This window comes from Charadrius vociferus, unplaced genomic scaffold, assembly GCF_000708025.1.
Source record: "Charadrius vociferus isolate BGI_N301 unplaced genomic scaffold, ASM70802v2 scaffold45, whole genome shotgun sequence".
NCBI classification, from domain to species: Eukaryota; Metazoa; Chordata; class Aves; order Charadriiformes; family Charadriidae; genus Charadrius; species Charadrius vociferus.
This window is the reverse complement of record NW_009648712.1, coordinates 1,085,161-1,096,284: the sequence shown is the minus strand read 5'-3', so window position 1 is coordinate 1,096,284 and position 11,124 is coordinate 1,085,161. Positions and strand designations below refer to the sequence as shown.

The 11,124-nt window shown below is 39.0% G+C and overlaps 1 protein-coding gene across 1 annotated transcript in view; it reads right to left on the bottom strand.

Annotated features, from left to right (window-relative positions):
• Positions 1-2,843: 2,843 nt before the first annotated feature.
• YES1 (YES proto-oncogene 1, Src family tyrosine kinase) overlaps positions 2,844-11,124 on the bottom strand; it is a 16,581-nt gene continuing 8,300 nt past the window's right edge. Inside the window, exons 4-11 of the mRNA XM_009886623.1 lie at positions 10,336-10,439; positions 9,989-10,138; positions 9,620-9,775; positions 9,166-9,345; positions 7,071-7,147; positions 6,566-6,719; positions 5,861-5,992; positions 2,844-3,148 (exon numbers count right to left, since the gene is read on the bottom strand). Coding sequence (XP_009884925.1) covers positions 2,940-3,148; positions 5,861-5,992; positions 6,566-6,719; positions 7,071-7,147; positions 9,166-9,345; positions 9,620-9,775; positions 9,989-10,138; positions 10,336-10,439 — 1,162 coding nt within the window. The 3' untranslated portion in view covers positions 2,844-2,939. The remainder of the gene's footprint in view (positions 3,149-5,860; positions 5,993-6,565; positions 6,720-7,070; positions 7,148-9,165; positions 9,346-9,619; positions 9,776-9,988; positions 10,139-10,335; positions 10,440-11,124) is intronic.

The following is an 11,124-nucleotide window of genomic DNA, read 5'->3' as shown; positions in this document are numbered from 1 at the left end:
ACTACAGCTTGAAACAACGCATGTCAGAAACAATCTGCAGGCCTAGCATGCAGAATGGGTACCACAAGGTTCTGATGAACAACAAGGAGAGTGCAGATTAGCAGAAATTACAGGATTGTTGTCATTAAAAATAGCAAAACATTAATTGCATTACAGGAAATATTAAAAATACAATAAACTCTGAAGTTTGTAGATTCTGTAAGAATAGGTTTTAGTGCTGCATTAGTTATTATTGAAAGTCAAACAGTACCAACTCTTTAATCTACAGTGGCACTGTATATATATATGTCAGGATTTGCAGTTTGAGTTGTACTGATCATTGAGACAGGTACCATTCAATTAAGTTGAGATACAACATCAGCTATCACGAGACCAAATGTATAAAATTCCCTGAAAAATGGCACAGAAGTCAACAGTGGCTGCTAATACCAGATAAAGCAAAAGAGAGGAAAAATGTTTGCCCTACAGCATGGCAGTGACCACTAGCTGAGAGTCTACATTGGACTTGCTCTGACGAGAATCGCCAATCTGTCTGTCCATCACAAGGGTTAGTTTTAAGTCTAGACAGGATTATTCTAGCCCATTCCTGCCAAAGACTTCTGAACTGCTCTAGAAAACATCCCCCTTTTTGCAGCAATAACACACCATGAACCCAGCATCCTGTATGAAAGTACATTAAAATAGTTTACAGAGGAAAAAAACAACACTCAAAACTCATGGAGGCTTTATTACCCTCCTTTTTCCCCTCAATATGAAAGCTGCTCTGCTTTTGTCCCCCTCCCGTCTCCCGCCGCCCCTCCTCCCCCTCCCAAATAAGCAGATGCAATCAAGGAGAAATTTATTTTGAACCAATTCTGCAAAACAGTTCAACAATGCCATACTTTATAAAAATACTTAGTTACATAATTAAACTTATTACTATTTATATAAAAAGTGTGAATGTGAATTTTAAACTCTGTTAGGGTAAGAACCACATCAAGATCTTCAGGTGAAACAAATAGATTTTCATAAACATACAAACTCTTTTGGAGAAGTCTTATAATACACAACCATTTACAATGAACACGTTCATTAAGTTAGTGTTTTATTCCTTTACTATACAAGTGTTATTACAATGAACTGTTCCATTCAGTAATTAAAAATCCAAACAATGCCAGTGTCATTTTTGGCATTTTTTGTTATAACTGTATTAATACATAAACTCATATGATTGTGTTATTCATTTAAAATATTTAGAAAAATTAAAATGCCATTGTATTTTTTGGTTTTTTTGATTATTTTTTTCATATGTGGGTTTTTTTGTTTTATTTTTGTTTTTCTTACATAAAGCCCTTTTAAAATTTGATAACCACAGATGTACAGGTGATGAGCGATGATGAGGGAAAATGAAAAATGATGGCACTGTTCTTACAAAGGTCTGTTTGGTAGTTGGATTCAATGTAGTGTAAACCCATGAAGAATGTTCAGTTTAGTACCAGAACTATATTACTAGCTTTTCTGAAATTCATTTGTTGGCTAGCTTTACAATGATAGTATGAATTCCAACCTGGTAGCTAAGTAAGAGTTTAGTGTTTCAAAATTGAAGTACATAAGCTTGATCAGAAATTCGCGAACCTCATGCAAATTGCTGAGTAAAAGACATGATGTTATTGCTTGATATGTCAGTAGCCAAAGAAGATAAATCTAGATGTAGTGTCAGCTGGGCTGAATGCCAGCAAATTTCCATGTCACTATATTCGGACAATATTAAATATATTTTATCCCTTTAGTTTTTAAACTTTCACATTTTCTTTTGTTTATTTTTAGTTAAATAATTCTGTAGGAAGGGCAGAAATGGGAAGAGCAACTGTGTGTAAGTGTGTCTTAATAGTCAAGAAAAGCAAAAGTGCAATCAAATCCCTGAACTAGTGACAGCTAGCATTGGTGGCACCCACCCTTGTTAATTTTAAGCCACATACAACAGTACTGAACCTGTCTCTGAAAAAGGACTAAACAGTGGCCATTTACCAACTTCAGCCTTGCTTTCCTGGTGAGCTTTGTTCAGGTAGTCTTCCCATACAAAAGCTCGCTGTTGGATTGGAGCTTAAAAGATTAAAGGCTTTTCCCCCCCTGATTGTATTACATAGCTTCAAGTTCAAATACCATCATACTTTATCAACACAGTTTTATAAAATATTACCTCATTTTCTAGTTACCTTCATTATTCTTAATTAGCTACGCAGAAAGAAAAAAGAAAAATCTCTCATGCTACTTTCCAGTTACATTAATACAAGTATTAACACAGTGCATTACGCTCTCTAATTTCACTATTGAGGTTTACCATTTAGATCAAGTTTGTCATTCACTGTTTCAATTTCTTTTTTAACCTGCCTACCCTAATTAAGTCCATGCAAGAGGAAGCTTAAAGATCAAGACTACATATCAAATACAGTTGTACCATCTTTTTTGGGGGGGTGGGCGGGGGGCACACACGTGTAATTTTGAACACAGGGAGTTTTACAGAACTGGAATAGAATTGCTTGGTCCCACAAAGTTCTTCTGCTTTAAAAATGTCTTATCCCAAGATCATTAATTCCAGATAATTCCCTCTTTAGTAGAATGATTATCAAATGTTGGGAAAATAAAGGATTTGAAACACTGGTTTTTCTGCTATTGTTCACACCAACACTCATTTTTCTACCCTGTATTTTCAGTAAGCTTCCTTTGGACCCTGAAAATAAGTTGGGAAAGAGGAAAAAAAATAAAAACATCTCATTGGTAAATTAGATTATAACACTTGAAAAGTGGTTTTGTGCAACTGCATTATGAAATTCCAGTTTGCCATTAAGAGCATGCAAAGTAGCGAAGATTTTCTTTCCTTTAATTCCTTATAGACGTCAGGAATTCTTTGCAAGTCTTTTACATTTGGCAAATTTGTGCATGTTAGATAGACTGTTGGCTTATAAATTGTCTCCAGGCTGGTACTGTGGTTCTGTAGCAGTAAAGTAGTCCTCCAAGAAAGACTGTATATATTCAAATGTTGGTCTCTCATCAGGGTCCTTCTTCCAACACAGTTTCATTAACTCATGGAGAGACTCTGGGCAGCCTTGTGGGCAAGGCATCCTATAGCCACGTTCCACTTGTTCCAGAACTTCCCGATTCACCATCCCTAAAAGGAAAGCATGTTAGCTCCAAATAGCATTATGCAAAGAAAAGTTTCCCAAAGTTTTTCAAGTGTATCTCCAGCTGCAATGTACATGAATCTACCACAACAGTACCATTAATGAACTCACTTTATAATGAATTAATTTTTTACATTTTGCATTAAATATATTTCCTGAAAATTATTTCATTACGGTGTTAATTCCTCAATACCTGGTCCTTCTTCCATTTAGAATCACAGAATCATAGAATTCTCTAGGTTGGAAGGGAACTTTACGATCACGAAGTCCAACCATTAACTTAACACTGCCAAACCCACCACTAAACCATGTCCCTCAGCACCACATCTACCCATCTTTTCAGTACGCCCAGGGATAGGGTACGGCTCCCCCCCCTTCCCTGGCCAGCCTGTTCCAATGTTTGATAACACTTTCTGTGAAGAAATTTTTCCTAACATCCAATCTAAACCTCCCCTGGCACAACTTGAGGCCACTGCCTCTTGTCCTGTCACATGTTACTTTGGAGAAGAGACTGAACCCCCACCTCGCTACAACCTACTTTCAGGTAGTTATAGAGAGCGATGAGGTCTCCCCTCATTCTACTTTTTTCTAGGCTAGACAACTCCAGTTCCCTCAGCCGCTCCGCATAAGACTTCTCTAGACCCCTCACCAGCTTCGTTGGCCGTCTCTGGACGTGCTCCAGCACCTCAACGTCTTTCCTGTAGTGAGGGGCCCAAAACCGAACACAGTATTTGAGGTGCTGCCTCACCAGTGACGAGTACAGTGGGACAATCACTTCCCTAGTCCTGCTGGCCACACTGTTCCCGACACAGGCCAGGATGCTCTTGGCCTTCTTGGCCACCTGGGCACACTGCTGGCTTGTATTCAGCCGTCTGTCAACCAACATTCCCAGGTCCTTTTCCACCAGGCAGCTTTCCAGCCACTCTTCCCTGAGCCTGTAGCGTTGCATGGGGTTGTTGTGACCCAAGTGCAGGACCCAGCACTTGGCCTTTTTGAACCTCATACTGTTGGCCTCGGCCTATTGGTCCAGTCTGGTCCCTCTGTAGACCCTTCCTACCCTCACGCAGATCAACACTCCTGCCCAACTTGGTGTTGTCTGCAACATTACCGAGGGTGCAGTTGATCCCCTTGTCCACGTCATTGATAAATATATTACACAGAACAGGCCTCAGCATTGAGTCCTGGGGAAGACCACTTGTGACTGGCTGCCAACTGGATGTAACTCCATTCACCACAACTCTTTGGGGGCCTGGCCATCCAGCCAGTTCTTTTTTTACCCAGCAAAGAATACACCTATCCAAGCCATGAGCAGCCAGTTTCTCTGGAAGAATGCTGTGGGAAATGATGTCAAAGGCTTTAGTAAAGTCCAGGCAGACAACATCCACACCTGTCCCTTGTCCACTAAGTGTGCCACCTGACTGTCATAGGAGGAGAGATCAGGTTAGTCAAGCAGGACCTGCCTTTCATGATCCCATGCTGACTGGGCCTGATCACCTGGTTGTCCTGTATGTGCCACGTGATGGCACTCAGGATGATCTGTTCCATAACTGTCCCCGACACCAAGATCAGACTGACAGGCCTGTAGTTCCCCAGATCCCCTTTCTGGCCCTTCCTGTAGATGGGCGTCACATTGCTAACCCCCCAGTTAGCCAGGAGGTTATGATGGCAAGTGATAAGTGATGGCAAGTGGCTTGGTGAGCACTTCCCCCAGCTCCCTCTGTACCATTGTGTGGATCCCATCCAGCCCCATAGACTTGTGTATGTCTAAGCGGTGTAGCAGGTATCTAACCATTTCCCCTTGGATTGTCGGGGCTTCATTCTGCTCCCCATCCCTGTCTTCTGGCTCAGGGGGCTGGGTACTCAGAGAACAACTGGTCCTGCTACTTAAGGACTAAGGCAAAGAAGGCATTAAGTACCTCAGCCTTTTCTTCATCCTTGGTAACTATGTTTCCGCCCCTGTCTAATAAAGGATGGAGATTATCCTTAGTCCTCCTTTTATTGCTAATGTATTTATAGAAACATTTTTTATTGTCCCTAGCAGCAGAAGCCAGATTAAGTTCTAGCTGCGCTTTGGTCCTTCTAATTTTCTCCTTACATAGCTTCACTACATCTTTGTACTCCTTTGTGTACTTTCTCATTTGTATACTTTCCCACTGCCTTAGACCTGTCCTTTCAAAAAGTAGACTCAAGCACAAATACCTTCTGCCTGCCTAAGGTTCCATTCAGGGACCACTTAATTTGAAATCAGGCCAAGAAAAAGGCATTTTATACCTAACAGAACTGCCTTACAAATTCCAGTCACAGCAAAATATCTGACAAAATATGTTACATATGTTGAGTTTCAAAAACTGGTCTAGCAGGTTCACTCTACCAATGCTCACTGTAGCCTGGGAAAATGTCAAAAGAAGAAGTTTCAGGAACAGAGAGACAAGAAAACACAAGGACGCCCACTAATCTGAAATGGACTATCAGTCACATTTACAAGTGCTATTATCTTAAAACACTTTAAAAATATATAATAGTTAATCTGTAAATAAAACAAAGTAGCTTTGTGAAGAAAGGAACCAGTGAAGCATGACTAAGTTTTTGTCTCTGCTTGTCAACCGTATGCTCGGAATGAAGGCAAAAAGTACAAAAGGTAACTTCAGAAGAACAGAACACCACAAAGAAAAGAAAAGTCTATTACAAGTTCCTCTTACCTGGATATGGCACTCTCCCCTTTGTTACCAGCTCTGTCAGTAAAATTCCAAATGACCACACATCTGACTTGATTGTAAACCGACCATACAACGCTGCTTCTGGAGCGGTCCATTTAATTGGAAATTTAGCTCCTGCAAACATTGGAAATACAGATAATCAGTTTTCCCTTGCTTATGCATAATTTGCTTACACTCTGAAGCATTTTAAAAAGAATACTGCGCTCAACATTTTTTTCCTTTTTGCTTGTTGACAAAATTTGAGGTTCTTTAGTATTTTAATATTTCAAACTAGAAAGCAGTTTCAAACCAGGGCAGCAACTACTGGCTACAATTTCTGGAAGCACTTAAGACATCTGGGGTTCTTAATTAAATATGTTTCAAAAAGTGGGATGATTTTCAGAATCTGATGAGCAACCTCTCTGGAATCTCAGCTCTCTTCAAGCTGTAGCAAGTTTCACCCCACAAAAAATATCCAAAACCATTTTTTGAAAACAGAAGCAAACTGCCAGATAATTCTGAACATTAAAAAGTTTACTAAAATTGCACTTAGGCGAGGGGGACACCTAAACATAGCCGTGAAAGCACACATATGCATAATCTTTATTACTGCAGATGGAATACACAGACACATTCTGCTAAATGTCATAGTTCTAAGTAATTTGAAGGTAACTGGTCTCATTTATTCAGTAAATAAATCGGTCTTACCTTGTCTTGCAGTGTACTCATTGTCCTCTATTAACCTTGCTAAACCGAAGTCTGCTATTTTACACACAAGATTGTCTCCTACAAGAATGTTAGCTGCCCGGAGATCCCTGTGGATGTAGTTCATTCTTTCAATGTAAGCCATGCCATCAGCAATCTTAAAAATAAAGTTTAATTAAAGATTATTTTTCATTACTATATACATTTCTCCCAAGCATTAAGCTGTACCCCTTTATTTTAGCTCCATTCTCATTGCATAAGTATAGGAAGTATTGCATAGCAAGAGCTTGTGATAGCACTGATTAGAGTGTGTCCGGCTATACGGTATCTGCTGATTGGGAAGTAGACTGCTTCTTTTTGACAAATTACAGACCTACAACAGAAGATGGAAGACAGAACGGCACACAATAGCCAAAGCGTTCAATATTTACATTTAGTTGATATCCAATATAGTTTTAAATCTCTTCTCTAAGCACAAAATACAGTTTTCTTGGTTTATACAATGTACCTGAGCAGCCATGTCAACCAGCTGTGGGAGTTTTAAGTATTTCCCTTCTCCTTCTTTAAGGAAGTCTAGCAAGCTGCCTGTAAGAGATGACACATTTTGGGGATTTAAAAAGGAAAAAACCAAAATATTAACTTCACCTGAAAACACAAAGGAGAGATTTTTTCCTAGACATTATAATTTACATATTAATCTCCCAAAATCTGTATTTGCAAATCCATCATTTACCAGAATACAGGATTCAATGACTATGCCTGTAAGTTGTCTCTGTCCTGATAACTAGTTAGGGCAAGTTTTATCTAAGGGTTTTGGAATCCATTTCAATAAATCAGATAACTGAACACTAATAAACCAGACTGCCGCTTGATGATTATGTAGCAATACATAAGGATTTTTCCCCAATATTCCTGGCATTAATGCCTTTCCTAGCTGGACTTTTTCCCTACAGGTGTTATTACGCCCTAAGGGTATAGGAACATGATCTCTTAAGAAACTGGCAAAGACTGATAACCAATCAGTCCCATCACAGTCAAAATTACAATGGCAGAATTACAAGTGTGGCGAAGATGGGGTAAAAAAACACTGAACTGCAGATCTTGCAGTGGATTTATGGCTGTAGCCATGAATTAGATACCTCCAATGTGGTTTTAGTCACTTGCTGTATTTTTGCACTGAAAGAAGAAGTGTGGCAGGCCAGACCCACACTGCTGCTGATGTTTGTTGTGTGTGTTTGCACAGACTTTTCCCCCATCCTGGTTCATGAGCTCAAAGGACCGAAGAGAAGTAAAGATTTCACACTGACCCCTAGCAACTTGTCCACATAAGAAAAAAATTTTGGGTATTGTGCAATTCTTATCCACCTCTTTTCCTTGTAAGGATGGGGGGGGGAAGGCGAGAAAAAGAACCTTGTTCTAATGACTTTCGAGCATGAACCACTGAAGAGGTTTTATGGTTTTTTGGTAAAATGTGACAATTTTTTCAAATGAAAATAGAGGCTTCCAATGGCATTTTAAACCCATAACTTAGAAAAACATACAACTACTTTTCCAATTTGTTACTTCTGCTTTTGCAAGGTAACATCCCAGTTCTGGTTTTAATCTTTACTTTTTTTCAGGCTGAATGCTATAAAGCATTTTTTTAATCATGATTGTCTTGCCAGAACCTGATTTCTCAGCAGTGAAAACTGATTTTGCATGGAAGCTTTAAGATCTGACAGAGAGACTGTCTAGTGTTATTTAAGAACAACAACAACATAGAAGGAACTTATATTTTCTATTCCTTTCTACCTTTTCAAACTTACACAACGCTCAAACCCCCCATCCAAACAGGAGAAAAACACCCCACCTATTTGTGGCAGAGAACTGAACACAGGTAGCCACTCTCTTGGACTTTAACATTGTTTCTATTTCTTACCAGGATCGCAAAATTTTTCTGAGGTGAACAGAAGCCTGCATTTTAGAAAACTGGAATAATTGACTTGAAAAATCTGCTGCTTCTTAACACTAATATGCTTATGATGTCTATTTCTACATTCAGCCTAAATCTCTAAATCTCTGTTTCAGCAGCAGGGGGAGGGGGAAACGATATAAAGCAAGGGAAGAAGGATGAAAGACTGAAAACAAGGAGATAAAGGAGGGAGTCTGGAAAAAAAATTCTCAACCTTTTAAAAATTTACTGCTGGAAAAGAAAAACTAAAAAAAACCCAAACAAACAAAAAACCAACCCCAAACCCAACTGATTCTATCGTTGTGAGCATGATCTGTCTACAGGCAGGTGTATTCTCATAAGATTCCCAGGTGTAACATCCAATTTAAATGTAACAGGCAGTACACACTAAAAAATTAGAGAAAAAAAACCCTAATCTTGTACTTGGAAGATTAGCAAGAGTGACACAGATGTGCAAAAAAAAATCATGCCTCCACCCACGATCTAAATCAGAACTGCTTCAAGTAGGTCAAGCATTGCTCATTTTAATTTAATCAAAATTGCCACTTACACTCCAGTCAGCTTAAAGCTAACATTAATTAAACATTTAATTTGTTGCTGGGATCTTAAATAATCTTTTAAACATAGTATCTTCAAACTATTCTGCACGCACCTTTTGTCATAAATTCAGTGACAATGTAGATTGGTTCCTCAGAAACAACAGCATACAGTGGAACGAGCTTGTCATGCCGTAATTTCTTCATGATCTGAGCCTCCTGCAGGAAAGCTTCTGGCATCATTGTACCAGGTTTTAGTGTCTTGATCGCTACTTTTGTGGTTCCATTCCACGTTCCTAGAGAAACAAGTTAGATTTTATTCTCCCCTATAATACCAAAGAGATTTTCTGCAGAAACTGCTTTTTACTTATGTTTTGTTAGCTAACAGTATAATTATAAATTAGAACTATACTGAATATTATTTTTACCTTTACATAACTTATTATAACTGGTACTTTTTCCTCTTCAATTCTTTATCAGATTATCTTTTCAGATCCCGATACTCATTTACTTAAAATACTATTAAAACCTTCACACAAACAACTGAAAAGTGTCACATTAAGCTCTTACCCATCCATACTTCACCAAAACATCCTTGGCCCAACTTAACTTCCAGCCTTAAAGATTCCCTAGGAATTTCCCAGGCATCTTTTGCTAGTCCCTGTGTTTGTGGTTTCACAGTGGGACACACAGTTGTTAGCTTATGACACAGCCCATCAGCATGTTCTGGAAAATGGAAAAAAATAAGCTTTGTCATTAAGCAGGGGTAAGACTGTAACAAAAGTAACATCCTAATGTTGATAAAAAGAACTAGTCTATTCACTGTATGTTGAAATAAAAAAGAAACTTTGTAACTGTGAATTTTAAAAACTGCATACGCAGTTTTTCTTCCTAATGATAGGCACAAGGTAGCACTGGGACTCTAGAGCTCGGGCTTACCTCTGTAGTGTTTCACCAACTTCTGCAGAGATTCAAATTGTGCTCTGGTTGTGATATAGTATCCACCATTGTCAAGTTTTCTGATTTTGTAGTGTTTCACATTATCACCTCTGACCTCATCCCAGTCACGTATGGAAAGGGAGTAGGCACCTAGGAGACAAGTCATACTTGGTTCTTCACCAGAAATTTAAAAACATATTTAACATATCTCCCTAACTGTCATTATACACATACACGTGTACACATGCATACGTATAATGCGATAGACATAAAAATGGTCATTATGTCCACCTTGGTGCTGGGGGGTGTGGTTGGAAGAGAGAAGAGATATACATAAATATACATACCTTTAGTGGTTTCACTCTCTCTTACTAAGAAAATACCACGCTGGTTCCCAGGATTTAAAAGTAGCCTTTCTGCATCCTTCCGGCCCATCTTACCGAAATACCACCTAGAAAGGAAACATGTTTAAGTAAGAGCTTCCTAGGCTTTGGCAATCATATAAATACAAGATTTCTAAATCTCAAGCATTGACGGGACTATGAGTATCTCAAAGCAGTTACAGATCAACAAAAGTAATAACATACATATAACCAAAAGATTAAGATGACCTATTGCTATATGACTCACATTTCTATTGTTTGCAAAATACACGTAAAGAGGCCTCTATCTGTAAATACTATGTTTTCCTGATGGTCTCATAATGGACAACAACAGTACTTATCATTGAAAGTAACACCTTCCTTCTGGTTAAGAAGTTCACAGGTAAAGCTGAATCAGATGACAATGAAATACTGTTAGTAGTGCACTCAAAACACTGCAGCAGCTGAAACTATCTTCTCTAAGAAGTTTTGGCTACATGTTAAAACCCCAATATTTAATGCAAAGCGGAAGTGCATAAATATCACCAGATTACAGGTTCATTCAGGCTGGAAAGGGCCCTTGGGAAGTCTCCAGTGCTGTGAGATCAGACCTGGCTGTTCAGGGCATTGTCCACTCCAGCCTCGAAAACCTTGAAGGATGGATCCTGCACAGCCAACCTGGGCAACCGATGCTCCTGCCTGGCTGTTGTCACAATAAAAAGGTTGTTTCTTATATCCAGTTGAAACCTCCCCTGTTGCAACTTCTGTTGCCTC